A 23,539-nucleotide genomic window follows, 5' to 3' on the forward strand; every position below is an offset into this window, starting at 1 on the left:
TCAAGTATGTATATTGCAACTGTTTAGGTTTGAAAAAACGCTTTCAGTAGGAATTACTCCTACATTATATAAACCACAACCACTTTTTGTTGAGCAACATTTTAAAATGGTTAGAAAAATAAAAAAATGTTGTCCAATGTCAACACTAAAGTAAGTCCTATTTTGCCATTTCTAACAAAATTGCACGAGCCTCATCAGCTGATGCATTATTGTTGGAGTCCATGGGTTTTCAGCTTTTCAACCTCGTCTTTGAATATTTGAGCCAATCTTTGATAGCATTTTGAATTTGCATTTCATCTGCCTTCAGAAAACTCATTTGAACGTACAGCAGCTACCAAATAATTAAATAAATCTTATTTTTTCTATACTTATAATATTCTGGTTTTAAATTACCAATAACCACATCTTTAAGATTCAAAGTTTTGACAAACTTTTTGTTGTGTCCAGCCCAGTTTAATTCCAGGCCAAGTTGATCCGTGACTAGGTATGCCATAATTGTTCGAGTTCAGTCCGCAACTGACTTTCCTCCTAGACAACCCAAATAGTTAATCTATGATTAGGAAATAAAATCAGAAAAGTAATTTTTTGTGAATTGATTGAATCATATTTAAGACTAAGAAAAACTTTACTAGAAGGTCTTTCAATTAAAACCTTAATGTATATAATAAACTACAGATCTTCACATTAAAAGTTCAATAAATTTAACATAACAAAACTAGACTTTCAAACTTGTATGACAAGGTAACACTTAAAAAAAATTAAATTTATATACATTTAGCCACATGTTTGAGAGGTACACACAGACTAATTATGCTAAAAATATGTTTGAAGCGCACTTAAGACCCATAAGTGGGGTGGCGGAGTGGTTAGCACTTTCGCCTCGCAGCAAGAGGAGCCGAGTTCGATCCCAACTTGTGGCACTGGGTGAAAACTCGGAACAACTCCTTCTGCGTTGAGTTTGCAAGTTCTCTCCCCACTGGTTTAAGGGGTTTTCCCCCGAGATCTTCGGTGTCCCCTTCCATAAAAACTTGTTGAGGTTAACGGTAATAGTGAGTGTAGGGAGCTGTTGGCTCGCGTGGCTTGCAGGGCTTGCCACCACCCTCCTACGCATTGTAACCCGGCCACCTGAATTAAAGGCTTTAAAAGTCGCTCGATGACTTAGGCCTAGGGTGGTGCCTTGGGTATTAGCCTAGCTGATTATTATTATTATTATTATTTCTTGCTATTTGCATAATATCACCCCAGTTGTCATTATACTCACTATTCGTAACACAGCCAGATTTTTTAAATATTTCTCTATATATATTTTCCACACTTGGAAAAATGCATTAAAAGAATTCTTCACAGAGTGCCTAATCTATTAAAACTATACCTTTGAAAAACTTGCCTTAAATTTTAATTTAGAGATCAAATTTTTAAATTTACGCCGTTAAAAAAGGAAATATATGAAACCCCAATATGGTTTTGTTCTGCCACGTACTAACTCCTCACACATTATAATGTTTCAGAGGTACTCACAGACTGATCGCAATACTTTTAAACTAAATCTTCAAAGGACAACTTCTCGACCATTTCTTTAATATCTTCGCTGAATTTCAACTGGCCCTATGATGCTCAATATTCGTAAAACAAAAAACCTAATAACTTACCATATTTTGAAAAATGCCTTAAGAGTTCTTCACTTAATACCTAAACAAATTCATAATTGCAGGGCTACTTAAAACTTTACTCAATTAGACTAACTTCTTACCCAAATTCCTTAAGAGGTGGTAACTTGCAGTATGTAACTTAATTTTGTGTCAGAATTTTTTAATTTTCACAATATACATAATTATCAAGTTAATTTAAATTGTGTTATTTCATTGTATTTTCGAAGATATTTTAGAATTATATTTGAAAAACCACTAATATCTTTTCAGTTAGACTTACACGTTGCTTGACTAACCAAGTCCTATCATTAACACAAAAGGGTTAAACACATGTCGTTATAATAGCCTAGTAAAACTGAGATATTTAATAAAACCAAGCTTTAACACAATAGTAACTAATTAAATAGACAATAACTTTGACATTTCCTTACCATTTTATTTTGGTGACATCAATTCGAAATCTAAACGGGGTAGGAGTGTGACCACGAGAAAACTTCGCCGACTAGTTATATTTCAATTCTCAAGCAGCGTGCCGATGACCTACCTGTGCGCCGTCATCCGTAACCGTTAGCGTACTATATAAGCATAGGCCAATTAAGCCACAAAACTGTCAGCCAAAGGGTATGGCGGGCTAAGCATGTAAAAATTGCCATCGCCTCAAATCTTTCGGAAAATGTGTCGTTTAGTTGCCTATATATAAAAAATAATTTTTGGAAAATATTAGTTTCCTATCTCAATGCTAGGGGGCGCAAATTAAAAAAACACAAAATTTTGATTTTTGACGTTTTCTCCCCAACTAATTGACCGGTTGCGCTAAAATAGTATTCATTCGATAGATAAAATTGAAATGCACCACTTTATGGGGAATTTTTATAAAAAAAAAACAATTTAAAAAAAAAATTATTTCTACTAAAAACAAATTCGGCACCAACAAATAAAAACATATTTTAGGCGAGTCTTTACCATTCTATTGAAATCTGCTTTTGATTTTTTTTTGTAAATATGGGGCCAACCCGAAAAAAATAAAATAAAAATGTTTGGAAATTTCTATTAAAATCAATGAAAAAGTTTTATTTAAACGTTTTTCATCCGCTTTTCGATTCTTCGAAATTTGTCAGCTCATTTAAAATAGTAGATAGTATTAGGGTTTTACACTTTGGTTTTATTCCTAAGTATTAAGTTTGATTTGTTTAAAACAAAATATGTATTTTTCGTGTATCCTGCTTTACCTACAAAGCGCAATATAAAATCTGAGAATGAACGAATTTCACATCTTTAAAGTTTAAACTCCATCACTACGAATTTTTGTTTGCCAACGTAATAATTCTTCAGAAAATTTATTTGAAAAACTTTAGAAAATTGTTTTCAATTTACAAAAATTAGTTTAAGTGTTTACGTAAACATCGTGGTGGTAATCTCGCATTGATTGTTTGTTTTAGGCTATTTACGCTGCTTTACGCAGTACAGAATCTAATAACTAAGGTAGAAGATAATGTTTCGGTAAATGCGAGAATACAGCGAACTAAATTGAAAGTATTTTATCATTCTTTAGCGTTTGACAATTGATCATGTCATCTGCAGATAAATATAATTCCAAACGTAAAAGGGATGACGGGAAATGTGCCATGTGTCACCATGCTTTTAAACACATTTTAAATAAAAGAAGAAAACGTATTGAAAAAAATTCAGAAATATTAAAAGCACGTATTTTAGGTATTGACACATTAAATAAAGGCGACGAAATATGTAACCAATGCAGACTTAAATTGTTAAAAGTTCGCGGAAGCCCAGAAAAAAGGGAAACACCCGAAGACCTGCCAACTAGTTCTCCCGCTACTAGTACATCGTTCAGTCAGAAAACTGATTATTCTATAAACGATCCTACTGTCGATTATCAAGATATTGGAAATGACGGCGAACCAAAAGAGTTGCTAGAAATGCCCTTTTCTCGTGTAGTAGCGACACACAATTATTGTTTTTTTCTGTGGATTTAAAAGTAAAGATAATTTGGTACTAGTCCCTTTGACAGCTAGGCTGCAAACATTTATAAGGCGGCGGCTATATATTCCTTATGGAAACAGATGTTGCAAAGAGCATTTACTTAAGAAACGTTTTTATAATAACGAAATTGACAATCTAAATGTTTATTCCACTCGTAGTTTTATGGACGTAACAGAAATAGGTGAATTTTTGAAGCTTATGGCAGTTTCTGCTGACAAAACTTTGTTGGATCAAATGGGAGACTTCAACATTTCCGAAGAACGCTTATAAGCTTTCACGGGGCTATCTTGGGAACAAGTAATAGAACTACGTGAAATGCTGGTTTCCATGAGAAATTCTGATCTTAAGACTCACCCAAGCGATAATAATTTTTTTATTCAAATTGAGATGTGTAAGCTCAAATTATCTCGTCGCTTCTATACTAGGACTTGATTATAAACAACAAGTCTCCGATATAAAAAAATCGGTTTTAAAATCATTTGAAAATGACGTTCTTTCTCAGCATTTCGGTTGTGACAATAATTCCAGAGTTGATCTAATAATGAAACACACTTCTACAATGACACAAAAGTTACACAACTTCGATAACAAATTGGTCATCAAAAAAGTTCAAATAATGAATATCAGAGAAAATCATATTCGGTTCAAAAAAAGGTGCCCTTATGTAAGCCGTTCACTGTATGCACAACTGATGGGTACGTTGTCGATATGCTCGGTCCCTACCTGGCCAATAAAAATGACGCTAATATTCTTCAAGATATACTTCAGCACTCAAACTCTATGAAAAATATTCATCGAAAAGGAGATATTTTAATCTTGGATAGAGGGTTTCGCGAGGTCGTAACTTATTTAAAAAAATGTGGTTACGAGGTTCTGATGCCCCTGCATAAAGGGAAAAGACCCCAATTAACTACGAAAGAATCCAACGATTCTAGATTCGTTACAAAATTCAGATGGGTTGTAGAGGCAGTGCACGGTATACTGAAACAAAAATATATTTTGTTACACCACAAACTTGATAACAAAATGGTTCCATAAACTGGAATTTATTGCCGTATTGCCTCGTTTATTTATAACAAGTTTTGTAAACGACTGGATTCGGACCTCGAGATGGGTGACGAAAAAGTAAGTTTCATGAAATCTCGCCGTGAAACTGATAACACTTTAGCTAATGAAGTAAAAGATAATCGTTGGATAAGAACCACCGTGCCCTTTAAAAATATGTCATCACTGGATCTCCAAGATTTCCCAGAACTAACGAAAAAAGATTTAATAATTATTTTCTCAGGAACCTACCAATTGAAACAAACCATTTCGTATCTTGCAGAACTGCTGGGCGAAAATAATCAAATAAAAGTAGGGTTTCTTAAAGAACGCAACCATTTGATTAAAGTTTTGGTACGTTCTCGCCACAAAAAACGAGGGGTCGGACATTTACCAAAATCCCGTACACTTTGTCTAAAATCGAAAAATCTTTTAACCCTCTCTATGGTAAATTAACATTGAAATCCCAAAATAACTTCAAAAATAATGATAAAATTGCCAAAATCCCTACGAAATCCCGAAATCCCGTACAAAATAATGGCAAGTGTCCGACCCCTCGACAAAAACAGTAAATCATACAAATGCTTTATTGAATATGTACCGAACGCAATTGGATATGCCAGCATATTACGATATTGGTGCGAGTGCCCTAACGGAAACCGCACCGTCGGTTGCTGCTCGCACGTTGCTTCGCTTTTTTACTATCTTTCAAATGGCAGATTTGAAAGTAAGATCTTAAAGCCAGCAGAAATATTGTCTGATCTTTTTATTAATGATCAAATAGTGGTAAGCGTTAACGAAGTGTCAGACGACGATGAATAAAACCTTGAGAATTGAATTATTTGTACAAGTCAATTTTTTTCAGTTATATTATAAACTAATTGTAAAATGTTTAAATGAAAATTATTTTTCAGATAATAAAGAATTTAACGTTTCTATGTTTGCTAATTGAAAAGCACCACCATTTACACTTTTCAAACAAGCACTGCGTCAAAAATAGAAGGTTAACAAAAAGGCAAGCCAAAATATACCTCTCCTCGGAAGAATGGTCCCTAGTGGTAATAATATCTCGACACGACCCCCAAAGATATCTCCGCAATTCAGAGTTATTTACGAAAAACGTATTCTCGGTTCAATCCGTGCCCGGTATAAAGTTTTAATTTTAAATTAAATTATTGAGACGAAACAACCGAGTTTAATTTATTCAGAATATTATAAATTAAGTAGTTACAACAGCGAGTTAGACTTACTAAAACAATGCACAATTGAATTTAACTCTTTTTACAGTACATGTTTATCAGTTGAATATAATACGAAGCAAATTTTAATGAAAGAAATATCTATAGATGGTATTTGTATTTTTCTCGCTTACAAAATACTTGCCGCATCTTTAACGCTCATTTTATTTCAACACTCGTAGACTTCCAGCTGACGTTGGGACACCTAGGAGCAACAAACACAAGGAGAACGCAACCCGTCAAAAGTCGTGGATTTTCTTGTGTACGTTTTTCATTGGCTAGACCAAAGAATATAAAGACCCAGGAATGGAAAGTGTGATATTATTGGCCGCTCGCTAACCTACGTTAGCTACTTCCGGCGAGATAAATAATCGTCTGCTCGTACTCTGCTTTGGTTAAGGCCCTTCAATTGCGCAAAGCTTTGGTGGAAATTATGGCGAACAGAGAAAGAAAAGGTAAACGTTATAATTTAATATTTTGTTTTAAACAACAAATATTGAAATAAGAAATTTTCTACTTAAATAGATTCAAGTACTTGTGATATTACATGGAAAAAAACACTAAACCACATTGAAAATGATTTGGAAAGTTATTGCCATTTAGAGGCCAGTGTGTTCTTAAGGGACTTAAATAAATTAAAGGAGGAGAAATATCATGCAATATACTTAGAAGTGAAGAATGTTCTTGATTCACTTATTACGAAGGATCTCCTGGCCAGTAAATCACGTGAGGATTATGTCATGCAAACACACAAAATGTGCCTAGACGAAGATGTTCGTTGCAAGTTTAAAACCAGTTTTGGAGCGTTTCATACATTTCAAAACATTACTTGTACCTCCAAAAAGTTTTGTGTTAGCATGATTTTGCAAGTGTTTTTCCAGAAATTAATGGTCGAGTTAAGAATTGGCGTCAAGGAGTCTGTGATGAAAAGTATTAAAAAGAAGGAAAAAGAAGACCACTTAAGAGATGAGCTACATCTTTCCAAAGAATTTTTGGAAAACAGGGATTACACACGAAAAGAAAACCTTGACGTACTATATTATGTCGCTGGATTTGTTTTAAAAAGACTAAGGGCCCGTTCCAGAGACATTTTCAAAACTCTCGTAAGTTAAAAAGTTACGAGAGCAAATCTACGAGACTCGCGCTCTCGTATCTTAAACGCGTTCCAGAGACAACTTTTCAAGAATTCGTAAACTCCCGCTCTCGTATCTTTCGCCTTTTTTTTAATAAGCTCCGCCCCCCGCCATAGCCAATAGAAACGCCGAAAAATATCGGCGGGAAGCAGGTTACTTCAAAAGTTATTTTTGCGTCGTGCGTTAAATCTTACTTGTAAAAAGCGGCGACTTCCTAAACTCGGCTACTTATCTGTTATTTTATTATATTTTATTTATAAAATTAAATAAGTTTTTATATATTTACATTTGTTTTTTAAATATTTACATTTGTTTTTATATATTTACATTATTTTTTTATAAACGTGAAATTGCAAAAATGGGGAAAGCCAATAGAAAAGACAGCGAAGGTGAGCACAGGGCGAAAAATTTTGGCGAAAGAGAAAAGGAAGCAATTGTTAGTGGAATTGAAGCGAGAATGGGGCTAGTGCAAAGAGAAATGGGCATAGGAAAGAGATATGAAAGTGCGGAAGAAGTGACAAAAGCTTGGGAGGAAATTGCGAAAGAAGTGTCAGCAGTGGGAATGGGCAGTGTAAGGAGTGGAAGTCAAATACGAGCAAAGTGGTCCGACTATAAAAGTACCATACAGAAAAAGGCCCAAGATATCATAAGGACTAGAAAAGCGACCGGGGGTGGACCAACCAGTTATGATGAGCTGTCGCCACTTGAGATTCGGGTAATGAAGCTAATTGGTGAAACTGCTATTCACGGAATAACAGGTGGTGATAATAGAATTGATACGATGGCAATGAAGAAACAGGTACATAAAACTGCACTTCATTTACTTAAAATATAAAATTAGAATTGTTATAAATACATTACATTATAGAAACCAAAACCCGTACCTTCGATAAACACCAGTGGGTTTCACACTCCTCCAGCCACAACAAGTGGTGTTTTTTTTAATTCACCATGTGCCGGGCGTTTTTTCGTGTCTCCATTAAATACACCACCTAGCGTGGGTGGTAGTGTTCCCCGAAACTTAACATCAAAGAGAAGTGGTAAATATCTTAAGAAATAAAAGTAGGTGTCATTAGTTATTTTAAATTTAATTTAGCTTCCCAAATTGATGACAACAGAATGGCAAAAAAACAAAAATTAAACACGCAAGATATTTTTCATGAAACTGGTATGTTTAGAAATGTGCAGTTTAGATATATTACTAACTAGTGCAATAATTAAATTGTTGCAATGGCTGAAAACCCACTTCCAAACCCACCTAGGCCAACAGTAGAAGCAAAATCCAATAGTGGTATTGTTAATGTGGCTCTTTTTGTACATTTCCTGAAAAACAGATTGATATAAATTTACATTATAAGTAATAATTTGGTATACATATTGAAGGTGATAAAAGAAGCCATAAGAGGCTGCGTACCATACCCGAGCCCTCCGAACCTACTACTAGCAGTGCTAATGCATTAGATCAGGCTGCCCATTCCGTAGTTAACAACCAGGAACGTTTGAATGGGCTTTTGGAAAAGATACTACAAGAAATGGTCACCCAAAGAGAGCAGAATGGCCAACTTTTTAAATCCTTCTCACTTCATTTGGACAATTTAAATAAAATTTTGGTTTTCATTCACAATGCTCATGTTCCAGCTGAAAAGGACAAGATCATATACGAGCAGTATGTCTACTCCTTTAAAATAAAATTAATGAATATTAATGATTACCTTTTCACTAGCTTTCAGATGTAAAAACGCCCTGCAACAGCAAATCTGTTATTGTTTAATCAAAAATATATGATATTCTTATCTTTTGTCTAGTCAAACAGCTGACCAGTTTTTTTTTTTCAAGGGAGCTGTCTCCATCTACCTATTTTTTCCTTTTCATAAGTTTGGAGGTAGATTTAAATTTTTTCAAAGGTGGTTAACACCTACCTGTTTTTTTTACCCATGAGTGAATAATTTTTTCAATAAACATATCTTAAATATATTTGAAGATGTGTTTTTAATATTTGGTTTAAATGCAAATTACTTAAAAACCAGAGTTACAATATTAAATAAATACTTTATTTTAAGAATTAAAATAATGTTTATTATAGTGGAACAAATGTAAGAAATCAAGGTGTAATACAAGGAATAACCAGATGTAACAATGTATCGTGAGAAAATAATAAGAATTTTTGGCACATAAAGTTTTGGGAATTGCAGATAGTTGACTTGAGATCACCAAACCCTGGACCCCTGACTACATCACTGAGAATTGTTGTATACCTCGTTATAAAGTGGGGAATAAGCAATTTTAAAAATAAGAAAAATGTGAAAGTTATATTTAAGTTAAGTTAAAGTTAAGTAATAATTAAAAAGAACACTTGCAAGTCCATGAAAATTCCATTTCAAGCCAATTGGTCTACTGATTCCTGTGATGTTCTAGGTTTTCGACCAATTGGTTTAAAATGTTATTGGCACGAGCTTGCAAGCGTGGGTTGTGAGGCTCGGGGAGAACACTTGCACCATCTTGTCCATCTTCTACCATTGGCTCAGGCATTTCCACACCTTCGTCAAGGTAGAAGTTGTACAAAATGGCACAAGCGAGAACAAATTGACAAACATTTTGAGGTTTATACAACAAATTCCCTCCGTAGTCACTCAACGCGCGCCATAGAGATTTGAAGAGACCATTGCATCTTTCGATGCAACTGCGGGCTCTTCTAAGACGACGGTTGAATCTCTCCTGTGGCTGAGTTCCCGGATGGAGAATGGGACGCATCAGCCAAGGTTCCAGAGGGTAGCCACTGTCTCCAATTAGCCATGATCCCTCTGTATCCATTGAGGAGAGATGAGTCCTGAGGTCACAATTTTCCCATATGCTTGAATCGTGAGTACTCCCAGGCCAGTCCGCCACAACGTCCAGGATTCTAGTGGTGGAATCGCAAACCTAAATGTAATAAATGTTAAAAAATAGTGTAAATATTAGAAATATTGAAAAGTATCGTTAACTACACAATTTTAATATACAAAGTTATGGCTTACCAACTGGACGTTGATGGAGTACCGGCCTTTACGATTAAGATAAACATGTGAATCGGGAGTACTCGGTTTTTGGATGGGGATGTGGGTACAGTCTATGCTCCCAAGACACCCAGGAAGACCTGCCTTCTCCATAAATCCGATCTTCGTACGTAGGATCTCTTCCTGGGTTGATGGGAATTTGATGTAGTGGTGCATACGACTGTTGATAGCCGCTGTCACACGACGAATGATGCGGCTCACACTCGACTTGACAGTTCTGTGTCGATAATCATTCGCCGTGACCCACTGAATGCTCCCCGTCGCAAAAAAATGCAAGCATATTTGGATCTGTAATAAGTTAATTTCATTATACAATTGATCCAATTGAAATATATCAAAACGAAAAGACTACTGTTCAACCGATCTTCTTTTCGTTTTACATTATATGTATACTTAAATATAAAACTAAACGATTGGTCTTTCTTTTCTCTTCGTTTTGTTATTAAGTAATAATGGCAAAGAAATTCTTACCTGCGTAGCAGAATCAATTGGACGACCTCTCTGTGTTTGGTGATCCAAATCAGACCTTAGCATTTCCCAAAGCTTTATAAATACCGTTTTAGGTAAACGGTAATGTGCCAAAAATTCTTCATTACTCAAATCCATAGGATTGGGTCTCTCTCGATACATTCTTTCTCGCGGTACATCTGGTTCAACATTATTTACACCTTGATTTATCGCATTTGCTCCACGAAGGGCCAAAAGAGCAACGTACTCAGCCATATTTCTGCCTCTTTTGGCTACCCAAGGAAGACGCAAAAAACAGCTGTTATTATTTTCTTTCCTACCCCCCCCCCCCCCAGGCTCCATCTACACTCTACTTTTTACTCGTATTAGATTTGGCGGTAGATTTGATTTTTAACAAACCGTTCAATGTTATCAAGTGTTTTTTTTTGGTGATTATTTATCGATCGGGAAAGGATAAATTTATCTGTTAATGACAGCTAAATTTAAAAATACCCAAGCTACTCCAATAATTATATACGTGTTGGTTAGCAAATTTAAAATATTTTATTACAAGGAGGCAAATGTAATAAAAATCGAGGGGTAATACAAAAATGATTTGACTGTAGGTGACAAATGGAATGATTCGACAAACACTCAACTTTACAGATCGGTGTCGATAATAATTCGCCGTCTTACCAAAACAAATAATCTATAATAAGATTATTTTATAATACACCAAAATATCAAAACGAAAAGATCGTTTTTTCTTCTTTTCGTTTTATTATTAAATAAAAATAATGATAAACGAATTCTTACCTGCGTAGCAGAATCTAATCTATGGGGCGCCCTTCAATTCGGGCCTCGGCCATTCCCATTTGTAGCTCAATAAACGCAGTTTCAGGTAAATGTTTGATTGGTAGTGCCAAAAATCCTTATTTTTTAAATCAATTCATAGTATTGGGACACTCACGATACATTATTTTCAGCGGGATGTCTGTTTCGATGTTGTTTACACCTTGATTTTTCATGTTAGCTCGAAGAAACTTCACCGCCATTTTCTAAAAAATTTTCGCCTCCAAACGCATTTACGAGAGCTCTACGAAAGCTCCTGAGCTCTCGTAGAAGATACTAGACTTTTTGTCTCATTAAAACGTCTCTGGAACGCGTTTTTGAAAAAGTTTCGTATTTCTACTAGACACGCCCCCTTTTTCGTAACTTTACGAAAGTTTTTCGTCTCTGGAACGGGCCCTTAGTCAACAAAAATGCTCACCTATTATATTAAAAGCTTTACTAAAGAATGATTGTGATATGAGTTCCGAGGAAAGTTCCGCTGAAAGTTGGGAAGAGTGGACTCGCGCTCTTGATAGAGGCAAATTAATAATGCCAACTGAAGAATGTTTTTTGTTATTCCAAAAGATAAAGGCATTTTGTGATAACGTTTATACATACAATGTTCCAAAACTAAGAGCTGTAAGAATTAAGGAGTTTACGATAGAAGCTATAAAGCAAGACTCTGATCTGAAAAATGAATGGGCTAGGTTAACTAATGGAGAAGACGAATTCCAGAAATGGTTCCATAAGGTGGTAGATATTTTTATTAACACAAGGGGAAAAGTACTTGTGAAAGATATAAAGGAAGAATACCAATTCCAAACAAAAGAATCAATTAGGAGGAAATTGGCATTAAGAAAAGCGCTGAAAGAAAATACGAAGCAAGGGACCAAATTGATAAAAATTAAACCTGGAAAAGAAAATTCGCCGACAAAGAATATAAAGCCCCTTAAAACAAAATCATCTAGTTTAAAACCGTTGAGTCAAGGATTAAGTCAACCACCTACTAGTACAAATAATGAAGATTTTAGCTTTTTAAATGGAGATCCCGACGCCGATTTATTTTTACAGTACATGTAAATAATCTATATGGTGATTTAAAAAAATGGAAACTTAAAATTAAATCTACTGTTACAAATCTATTTTTGTATTTCCACCAATTGCTTCTAATACTAGTCCTTTTAATGATTTTAATTTATCAATATTGCATTGATACTGCCATACTGATGGATTATTGTTCCTTCCACCCGCAGCCCGGTGACGTCCAAACTCTTGTTCCAAAATATCTTGGTTTAAGTGTTGGGTTAAAACAAAAGCTGCTCCCTTCTTGAATAGGAATCGAACAATCGCTGATGTTGAGAGAGCTACGCATTTAGAGTAAAAAACCAAATTCAGATAAAAATTATAAGTAGTTCCGAAGCATCTAAGCGTACCTGTCATTTTTAGCCCCTCAATAGTTTCACGTGTAAGCAGCATGTTTTGTCTCTCTGATTTAGAATATTCCCCGGGTCTGCTCATTACTTCTTTTTCCCAGTTGTTCAAATAATTCAGAAAGTCTACTTCCAACCACTTACGAAGAAAAATCATTAAACAAAAAGTGAGATTTATGCCAGTATATTACTATATTTAAAAAAATAAAATACCTTTAATCTTTTGTCATCCGCTGCACGATAAGGAGCTTTATTTTCTTTTAAATAGCGAGCTGCTTCTGAACAGTTCTTGACGTTACACAGGTCGAAAAATTTGTTGAAAGTTCTAAGGAATTGGACTGTTTCTTTATAGCTTTCCCGTTCTTTTTTAAACACCGTTTCAATGCAGGCCGCTACAGATTCGCTTAAAACCTGCGTTGCGTAAGATACCTTAGGAAAAAAATTAAAGGTAAGTTTTTTATCACTGATTCTGTAAGATTATCACAACTATTACCTTCATTTTTGACTGTGCGCTCAAAAAAACATGAGAGTATGTTAATTTTGGTAAATGTTTAAACTCTCCTTTGTCTCTAAGTAGTTTGTAATATAGCTTAAAAATAACTTTTGCATTGATTGACTCTCCATTTTTCCACATCTTTCGAGTGAAAGAAAACAAGGCATTTCTTACTGTCTTCATTAAATGAGGAGCATCAGATAAAAAGAAAATTGGACGATCCTGATCAAGAGAGTATACAGGGTCTTTTTTTTTGCTCGGAAAAGTGTTTTTTTTCAAAAACTATTTATAGTACCGATTTCAAATTTGGAAGGTCAATTCTCTATACCGGGGGACATCAGTTTGAGAAATTTGAGCGTTTTCGGTAATGTTTTTCACCAATTTTGAAAAATTAGTTTTCGACCACTAGGTGCGAGATAAAAAAATTCTATTATAAAGTTGTAGGCCGTCATCGAAAACCCTTAAAAATTGTTCACTCGACGAAAAACAACTTATTTATCAGTGAAAATTCGAGCTTGAAAAATTTACAAGTTGGTGAAGCCAAATTACGATTGTTTGAAACGATAATTGAAAAGGGAACAAGTCTAATACAAACGTAGTAGAGTTTTCACACTTGAAAAAATGTACACGTTTGGTTTTTAAATGCAGATATTTTATTCACATAAATTTTTACAAAACATTTTCAATAATATCACCATTGGCTGCAACACAGGTTTGTGCGCGGACAATTAAGTTCTTAAACGCTTTCTCTACCATTTCTGGTGTGACGTCTCGGCAAGCACTGATTATTCGTCTAATGAGTTCCTCCCTAGTTTCAATGGGCGTGGCGTATACCTTTGCTTTAACGAATCCCCAGAGAAAATAATCCAGCGGTGTTAGGTCAGGTGACCTTGCTGGCCAATGCACTGGACCATTTCTCCCTATCCACCTTTCAGGAAACTCGTTGTTGAGGTGCTCAGTTACTTGCCGGGAAAAATGCGGAAGAGAAATAGGCCTGGCCATAGATAAGCAAGATTATAGAGCGATTTTATAGATAAGCAGAATTATAGATAAGGTCCTTTATCCATAATACCATTTTTTATAGATACCAAAATTATGGAGCGATTTTTATAGAGCCACTGTACTTAACCTCGCCTTTTTTCCTTGCCTCCGGCGTTTTTACAGAGCCTCGTTCACCACCCGTCCTTTTATGGATACTTACAATGGGTCCCCCTCTTTTTTTCCGACAATAGCAAGCCAAGAATGCCACTCGCTCTTTTTTTTGTAGGAATAAGTCGACGCGCCAGAGCCTCGTTCACCACCCGTCCTTTTATGGATACTTACAATGACCGTTAAAGCCGCTGACTTCTACGCGCCAGGGGTCCCCCTTTTTTTCCGACAATAGCAAGCCAAGAATGTTGCTCTTTTTTGTAGGAATAAGTCGACGCGCATTCAATTGCCTAATATTAGTTGAATAACAAGACATATATTTTTTTCATTTTTTAATTTTGATAATACACCAGGCTAGGTAACTGAGTAAAACACAAGAAGAACAAATTATACGCTTGAAGAGCAGATGTCAGGTTACGCCTCTCAATTAGATTAGTATAATCGCTTATAATATTGAACGGACTCGAATAACAACCAAATTTACGCATTACGTCCTGAAATATATCAGAATCTCCTTGGCCGAAATGGATCTCTTCAAAATCTTCGCTGTCAGGGTAGCCGGCAACGCGTTGAACGTGAAGTTTGAGAACTTCGAACATCGCTTCAATACAGGGCCTCTCCTTCTCAATTTCAGTCAAATGTTTGTCGACGGCGTGGATACATAAATTTAAAGCTAGGATACCCGCTTCCCCAAGTTGGAATTCCTCTTTTTTCCCGAAACTTTTATAAGCCAAAAGAGTAACGTTTCCTTTACTAGCTAAAAGTTCAAAAGTACGACCCCCAATTTTGGCAAGCTCGAGACTAAATTTATTTTTCTCAACTTCTCTAGTATGTGATTCAATGAGATACCAATTTTGATACATCTTATTAAAAGCTACAGGCGGGAGGCATATCGAGGATTGGAAAGTAACGTCGTTGAAAAAGAATATTTCCAGGTCCTCACCTTTTAAGCCAATTGATAGACACGAATTTTTTCCTAAACGCCAGCGAAAATTGATTTTCCGCTGAAAGTTAGCATCTTGTTTCCTGCTACCCAAATCGTAAGACATCTTAACGCTTCGAAACCCGAATACGAAATGACGCAAACCCGGGAGCTCCCCCCGGTATTAATATCTCTCGGATGACTCATGCACCCCGGGGAAAAAATATATCGCGCCCGGGCAAGATTTTTTATTAAGTAAATTCCGAAATATACTGCTGAAATTTCAAAAAAAGAAGAAGTACTAAAGGGGTTTCTAACTATATTAGGGGGCTTCTTTTTTACCCTTCCATCACTGATTGTTTCAAAAAAATTATAGGTGGAATAAGAACGAGTATTTGATTTTTTAAAAAAATTTACCTGGAAAAAAGAAATAGGTTTTAATAAAATTTCCGGAGCACCGATTAAAAAAGTAAGACATACTCAAGACATTAATCGGCCCCATCGACCAGCGCCGCGGCTTGAATGGCCCGGACCGCGTCGAGGACCACGTCCGGTAACTCCGCGGTAGGCTAAAGAAATATTATTTTCATTATTAATATTAATATTTTAGATTAGTTAAATTTCTTCTTACGCAACGACGATATTGGAAGATGCCCCGCCCACCGGGGAGTTGACAGCCGCTAACGATAAAAATATATTTAAAAAATAACCGATATTTTATAGGATAATAACTTACGGGTCGGGTATGACGGGGCGGCCACTCCCGTACCCCGGCACGGGGAGGGCAGGCCCGTTCACCGGGACAGGACGACCATGCCCGTACCCCGGAATTCGCGGGGGTGGTCCTCGACTAATGAAAATCATATTTTTTAAGAAATGTAAAAAAATTAGACCAAATGCGACTCACGCTTCTCCGATGGGGCCATTAGCTAGCCTACGCGCCAGCATCCGTTGCAATATCTGGAGGCGTCCTCGACCTCCAGCGGGGCTATGATATTTACATATTTTTTAAAGAAATGTAAAAGAAATTTGACCAATTTCAACTTACACTGCCGCCGGAATGGGGGGAGGGGGGACGTTATTTTCCGCGACTTCGGGACTAACGAAAATCATTTTTTAAGAAATGTAAAATAAAAAATAGGCCAAATTTTAGCTTACATTGACTCTTGCTGCGCTTCGTCGGAAGACATTTTTGGAAATGAAGCCAGAGAATTCTAGCACTAGCGGTCAAAAAAAGATGACAATGAGCAAGTCGAGAGAAGGGGGGTGTCCGCAGGGGTTGAATCACCCACACCTGCAAGTAGAAACTGCCGCGGGCCAAACGGCGAGGGGACAATACCCGACTTTTTTTCCATAGAAAGGAGTAAAATGGTGGAAATAGATGTCAAAAAATAAGCTTACTAGGATTTATTTAAAAAGACGCTTTTTTCGAAAAAACATTTTTTATTGAAAAAACAATTTACAAGAAAATATAAAGAAAATATAAAGTTTTTTAAATCCAAGGAGGCGAAACAGGCGGTGAATTGAGGAGGTCAGAGCTGTAAAAAAAAACATTTAGTTTTTTAAAAAAATATACTTTTTCTAAAAAAACGAACTTACGAAGGTATAATTGGAGGAGAAGGAACGGCGACTTCGGGGTCGATAAGAAAATTAGGGATGGGCGGCGGCGCGATTAAACTGATTTCGAAAAAAATGTTAGAAGCCTTAATTTATATCTGAAAATTAAAAAATCAAATACCCCAAGTCCACGGCGAACGCCGTCTCGGCGAAATCGCCCGCTACCACCGAGGTGACATGGGCAATCGCGGCGTTCTGGGCCGCCCAGGCAAGATCGACCACCACCTGGAAGTCCAGAGCGGTGGCTTGAAGGGAAGGCGGATCATGGTGATCAACCGAAAAAAGCCTAAGAGAGTCGCCCATGTTACGTGTCGCATTAAATGCACCGCGTAACACGGCGGCCAAAGAGATTAAAGACGCCACATAACGGTGGTCGCCCGGAATAACGGCGGGGAGAGCAAGGAGTGCCGGTGGTGAAAGAGCCAGCGGGGGCGATGAGGGAGATGATGAAAGCGGGCTTTAGAAAAACAAAATGATTTAGGATATTTTTTTTAAAAAGGGGTTAAAGATTTTTTAAAAAACCTACTCGGGAGAAATTATCACCACATCAGGTGACGAAGGAAGGAGAATGTTATCGTTCCATTGAGAAAAGCCAGGAACGGGGCTTGCAGGTGAATAACTAGGTAAAAAAATATAAATTACAATAACGAAAATATATATAAAATATCGAAAAACTCACGAAATAGAGGTAAGAGCCTCCAACTCTTCCCTAGAGGAGGAATCTGAGGATGATGAAGAGAGTGTACGACTAGATAAAATTTAAAAAGTTAGAATTAAAATAACCAAGTGAAATAAAATTTGAAAAAACTTACCAGCGTTTTCGGGAATTCCCGGAGGCCATATTTTTTTTACTGGACTTGTTCTGACTATCGGTAAATTCGCGAGGCTAGATATACCGGTCATTTTAAGGGGCGGGGTCGAAACCCGGATGACCTCTGGGGGTAACCATCTAAGGAGTTTCATTGGACCCACGCTTAATTTACCGCTAGAGATTGTCACGAAATCTAGACAGTTTTCCTCACCAAATAAAATCGCCTCCGAGTTATTGAATACAACCGGAGAGTTTACGACTTAAGGTTAACTTTCAATAAAAGGAGGAATTTTTATAGCGAACGGGGAAAAATACAAAAGACAGGAATGTTATTTTTTTTACAATGTCACGATTATTATTTCTAAAGCGAGATTTTACGAAAGCTGTCGATGAATCTAGGGTCGTAATACGAGCGGTTCAAATTCTGAGTAATGACCTTGTTTTTCAAAAAACCGTGGGAAATATTTTACCCGAATAATATTACGACTTGGATAGACAGGATTCATTTTTCCACCCCCCTTCATGTCTGGAATACCATCCCCCGATGGGAAGGGGGGGTCTTAAAAGCGAGACCATAAATAGACCCGGGACCCGATTAAAAAGTCCCATTCGAAATTTTTTAACCGAAAAATATGGAACTAGATTTCCTTAACGCACTCCGCGATTTTAAATCGGATACACGCCCGGTAAGCCTTGATTTCTTATACCGGTTCTTCTACTATTTGACTTCGTTAACCCTTTGCCCTCACGAATTACCGCGTGAATTACCTAAATGTTTGAAAGATTTGGAATTGGTACGCGTTTTTATTGAACTTATTGACTACCTTAAACTTATACCTCTAGCCCCGCGAAATTGTAATAATTTAAGAGAATTGGAATCGCTAATCGATAATGTCCCATCCGAGATTAAAACCCCGACCTTCTTAGCTGAATGCGAGAAACAACGCGATGTATTAAACGAATTCGAGGAATATGTCGACTTCGATTATAATTGGTCTAGCCAACCAAACGATCCAACGGTCACTCAACCACGTGAATTACCGGTTAACCCCGCCCCCGTTGATGACATTTCGTTAGACGCCGATTTCCCGTTCTCAAATAATTTATGGATGTCCCCGGTTGAAAAGATATCAGATAACGAGAGCTCTTCCGCTTCGAGTGACGAGATAAAATTCATAAAATGTTTTAACCCTTCGGAAAAATCACCCGGATTAAATACCTCCGAAAAAGAGATGACGAATTCCGAAACATTTACGGACGATTTTTCACTCCCAGCGGAATATTCACAATTTGAAAAAACTTTACTAATCAGGTCGAGTCCCGCGACGCCCCCTCTAGAAATTACTCGACTTTCCCCTGAAAAAAGCCCAGAATGGGGGCACTCCAGCCTATTCTCGCAATTTTCGCAGCTTGAAAAAGCAATACTAATTAACGGCAAAGCCGAAACCAGCGGACATTCGGTAGACCTCGAAAATATTATCCCTAGCGCACCCGATAAATGTCCTTCAAGGCGGGACCTTAAACCCGCAAAGACTTCTCTACTAGAAGATATTATTAGAGAAACAATCGGGGCTGAACTTGAAGGAACGAATATTTTTAAAAACAATGATGAAACGGGGGCCCCGGAAAACAATTTAGACTCGCTTAATGACGACTTATTTTTACCGTCTGAAGAAGAAAATTGGTTAGCGGAATTCCCTTTAAACGAGACGTCAAAACTCCCAGCTGACAGCCCCGCGACACGTGGCCTAGCTATATCGAGCGTTTCCCCGGAAGCCTCCGCGCGCGAGGAGGAGAGGCGAGAGTCACTCCTTGCCTCGCCAAATATAGGAGCGCTATCGCCATCTGGCGTCGACGGCGCTAACTATTTTAATAAGGAGGAAAATAAAATTTTAAATCCGGAAGTAGATACTTTTCTCGACTTGAAAAATATTTCGCCGGAATTTCACGAGGGTTCAAGCGTTAATAACCTAATTCCTTCTAGAAAAAGGCGATCTTTTTCACAACTTCTAACCCATAATAACTCGGTTCCTGAAGCGGATTTAGGCTTAGATTCGTGCCGACCCGGGACTTTCCCTCAAACTAACGCGGTATTTCTTAGAGAGACTGTTTCTAGCGGCGATTCGCATACCCACGCCGTTACTCGTAAAATTAGATGTCTGAATCCGGAAGTAGAAACCCCACCCCTCGATTTGAATATTACGCCCGAATTTCACGAGGGGCCAATCGTTAATAACCTAGTTCATTCTAGAAAAAGGAGATCTTCCTCGCAGCTTCTACCACTTAATTTAACGGTTCCAGGGGAAGTTTCACCGGGAGCCGGGGCTTCCACTAACGCGATATTGATTAGAGACGCTTTTTCTCGCGGCGATTCTCCATGCCCGGTGTTTTCGTCTTCACCGCGTAAGATCCCGGATCCTTTTCTAGATCAAGCGGGGCCATCACATAAAATCTTGAAGTGGGATAGCGAAAGTTCGATTTCATCATTTAACTGGTATTCGAACGAAGATATTCCGCCTCTTTTATCGCCTCTCCCCGCGGACGATGATGATGACGTTCCACCGCCTCAAGCATTTCAACTCGATGAACTAGAGATCGACCAACCACTCCCGATTCAAGCTGGAGGTAATCAACCGGATATCGCTCAGCCTCTTCAAGCACCCCAACCTGAAGACCTTCCTGCTCTTCAAGAAGAGGATCATCTACAGCCCCCGCCACTTCCGCTTCAAGTCATCGAGGCTCCGCCCGTTCAACAAGATGGCCAGGGTCTTCAGCTGGAACTACCCGCGAATTTTGAAATTATTCAAGATGGAACGAAAGAATACCCGCTATTCAATCTCGTTGGAAGATACGTTGAAGTGCGCTTCACCGCGGATGTAGAGCTCGGGATTACGCAGTTCGTGACCTTTATTTTCGATCAACTTCTCGATGACGACCAAGTTCAAATTTCATGTACCTCGGAAGTTTTCCCGGCGCGGGTGCTCGAAATTTCTTTCCGCCAGAAATCGCAACTCCAGCCCGGTGATGTTTTCGATTTACTCGAAGGCGAGATCTATCTGGATGAGCGGGATGATTTCTGGAACTCGCCAATTTTATTCACGTTAAACGTGGTAAGATTACCTCACGGAGGATCTCTGAGGCGACGCGGACTTAAAAAGCATATCGATTACATACGCGATAAAAGAAGTTTTATCTCAGTCCAAAACAAAGACTCATTGTGTCTCCCGCGAGCATTAATTATTGCTATCGCGTATTTAAAGAAGACGCGAAACCCCGGAAATAAAGAATATTTCCAGGAGTATAAGGCTTTGTACAAGGCCTCTTCGCGAAAACAAAGGGAAAAAGCCGAAGAGTTACGCGTCGAGGCGGGCGTTTCGAAACGCGAATGCGGGGCTTTCACGAGTTTAGTGCATTTCCAATTTATTCTCTCTGATTATCAAATAATCGTTTTTGAGGTTTATAACGACAGACCTAGGGTTTTATTCCAAGGGGAAGGGGGGAACTCCGAAAATAAACTTTATTTAATTTATAATCAGAAACATTATGACGTAATCGCGAAATTGACGTCGTTCTTCGCCACTAATTATGCATGCTCCGTCTGCTTGGTCGGATACGATAAATTGGAACGGCACAAATGCGCGATTTTCTGCAAATCCTGTTTCAGACATCAGAAATGTTCCGGCGAGCTAGTCAAATGCGCCGATTGTTTTCGCTCCTTCCAGGGACTGGAATGCTTCCAAAGCCACCGCGAATCGGTTCCCTCCCTCTGTAGTCAGGTTAAAGTGTGCAAAGACTGTTACAAATACGTGGACTATCGCTCTAGGGAAACTATCCATTCTTGTTCGGAAGTTTTCTGTCGTATTTGTAAAAAGCACGCGCCGCATCCTCACCTTTGCTTCGTCCAACGAATTAAAGACCACCCCGAGCCTGACATGACCAAACGACGATTAGCACTAGGGGGCGTCCCTTCGTATTTGTTTGTGTTTTATGACATCGAGTCGATTCAGAATAAACAACACGTAAATAAAAAGGGGGCGTTCGAGCATGAGCCGTTTCTTCTAATATCCCAAATTGTATGCCCCGCGTGCATCGACGAGCGAGACTCCAACTTCGATTGCGAGGTGTGCATCCGCTTTAGCTCGCGACAAAAAATATTTTACGGGGGAAATGTTGTGGTAAAGTTCGTGGATTATATCAGAACTTTAGCGGATATTAAAAAAATTTACTTATTCGCTCACGCCGCGAAATGTTATGATCTCCAATTCGTTTTCAAAGCCGTTCTTTCAATCGACGAGACCTTTGTGCCCTTCGTGATAGTAAACGGGACTAAAATTCTCTTCTTTAACTGTTTTAATTTCAATTTTCTCGATTCCTATTCGTTCATCCCCATGGGACTCGCCGCGTTTAGGAAGACGTTTGGACTAGGGCCTTCCATGGATAAGGGTAGATTCCCTCACCTTTTGTTTAATTTTGTCGAAAATAATTTCGATCCCGCTGACCCCGTAACCACTAATTATTCGACCGAGAAGGGGGATAAATTTCCGCCCCTCGAAGCGTACGGGGCTAACTATCTAGGGGTAAAGGAAAGAGCGGCCCTTCTTAAATGGCACGGGGAGCAAATAGCCGCGGGCGGTCACTTTGACTTTCTAAAAGACGCGATTTCGTATTGCACGGCGGATGTCAATATACTCCGACTGGGATGCGCAACGTTTAGACGTGAATTCATGGAAATCTGCGACACTGACCCTTTCCGCGCTGCCATCACACTCCCTGGCGCCTGCAATTACGTCTTTAGGAAACGCTTTCTCATTCCTGACACGATAGGGATACTCCCCCCCGGAGGTATGAGAAATAGGGACCGACAATCAACCGCGGCTTTTGAATGGCTCGCCTGGGAAGAAAAACGCAGGGGAATAAGAATAGTGTCAGCTATGCGGGGGCGGGAGGCTATGGTAGGTAAATTTAAAGTGGACGGTCTTGACGGAAATGACGTTTACATGTTCCAGGGCTGCTATTTTCATGGGTGCGTTCGCTGTCAAGTAGTGGGAAGAGACAGACCTCTATGGTCAGATCCCTCACAAACGTTCAACCTCAGGTACCAACAAACAGTCAGGGTCGTTGCTCAACTCCGGAAACTTAAGAAAAACGTTATAGAGATCTGGGAATGTGATTTTTACCAACTTCGCCGTCAAGCGAAGGATAAGGCGTTTTTCGAAAAAGTACGCGCCATGATAATTTCACCCTTGAATCCTCGAGACGCGTTTTTCGGAGGGAGAGTTAACGCGACAGTCCTTTACTACAAGGCCAAAGGCGATGAACGCGCGTTTAACGTCGACATGCTTTCACTTTACCCGACTGTCAACCTTCTAGATAGAATACCCGTCGGTCACCCTAAAGTTTTACTAGACGCTGATGATTTAGGAGATCTCGATTCGCTAGACGGGTTAATTCAGTGCCGCGTTCTCGCCCCTCCTAGACTTTTTCACCCTATCCTACCCATGCACTGTAATTCGCGACTTCTTTTCGTTTTATGTGGTACATGTGCACGTCTAAGATTTCAAGGACGGTGTCCTCATTCCGATCCCGAGCGGGCATTCGTGGGGACATTCGTTTCCGACGAACTGAAACTAGCCGTTTCCAGAGGTTACAAAGTGCTTGAAATGTACGAAGCTTGGCATTATCAAACAACGCAGTATAACAAGGAGACCCAGGAGGGAGGCT

General features: G+C 38.4%; 2 protein-coding genes across 2 annotated transcripts; one reads left to right on the forward strand and one right to left on the reverse strand.

Annotated features, from left to right (window-relative positions):
* The first annotated feature begins 8,286 nt into the window (after positions 1–8,286).
* On the forward strand, positions 8,287–8,801 carry LOC149923380 (uncharacterized). The gene is made up of 3 exons (XM_090161608.1): positions 8,287–8,356; positions 8,449–8,731; positions 8,789–8,801. The coding sequence occupies exons 1-3, from the start codon at positions 8,296–8,298 to the stop codon at positions 8,799–8,801; spliced, it is 357 nt and encodes a 118-aa protein (XP_090017734.1). The 5' UTR covers positions 8,287–8,295.
* Positions 8,802–16,882: 8,081 nt separating this feature from the next.
* LOC149923381 (uncharacterized) lies at positions 16,883–17,703 on the reverse strand. Its single transcript, XM_090161609.1, has 4 exons — positions 17,687–17,703; positions 17,129–17,626; positions 16,990–17,067; positions 16,883–16,928 (listed from the first exon to the last, which is right to left on the reverse strand). Exons 2-4 carry the CDS (start codon positions 17,308–17,310, stop codon positions 16,883–16,885), a joined length of 306 nt encoding a protein of 101 aa, XP_090017735.1. The 5' UTR covers positions 17,311–17,626; positions 17,687–17,703.
* Positions 17,704–23,539: the final 5,836 nt, after the last annotated feature.

The sequence above is a fragment of the Leiobunum rupestre genome, chromosome 10, assembly GCF_980474605.1.
Source record: "Leiobunum rupestre chromosome 10, qqLeiRupe1.1.hap1, whole genome shotgun sequence".
NCBI lineage: Eukaryota > Metazoa > Arthropoda > Arachnida > Opiliones > Sclerosomatidae > Leiobunum > Leiobunum rupestre.

What these genes read in the sequence shown, in the direction of transcription:
- LOC149923380 (XM_090161608.1), top strand. Translation starts at nt 8,296, where the DNA reads ATGGCTGAAAACCCACTTCCAAACCCACCTAGGCCAACAGTAGAAGCA. An exon ending in AGAAGCAAAATCCAATAGTG is followed by an intron (nt 8,357 to 8,448) that starts GTATTGTTAATG and finishes TACATATTGAAG; the next exon opens with GTGATAAAAGAAGCCATAAG.
- LOC149923381 (XM_090161609.1), bottom strand. Translation starts at nt 17,310, where the DNA reads ATGGGCGACTCTCTTAGGCTTTTTTCGGTTGATCACCATGATCCGCCT. An exon ending in GCGTTCGCCGTGGACTTGGG is followed by an intron (nt 17,068 to 17,128) that starts GTATTTGATTTT and finishes TTTCGAAATCAG; the next exon opens with TTTAATCGCGCCGCCGCCCA. An exon ending in TCTCCTCCAATTATACCTTC is followed by an intron (nt 16,929 to 16,989) that starts GTAAGTTCGTTT and finishes TTTTTTTTACAG; the next exon opens with CTCTGACCTCCTCAATTCAC.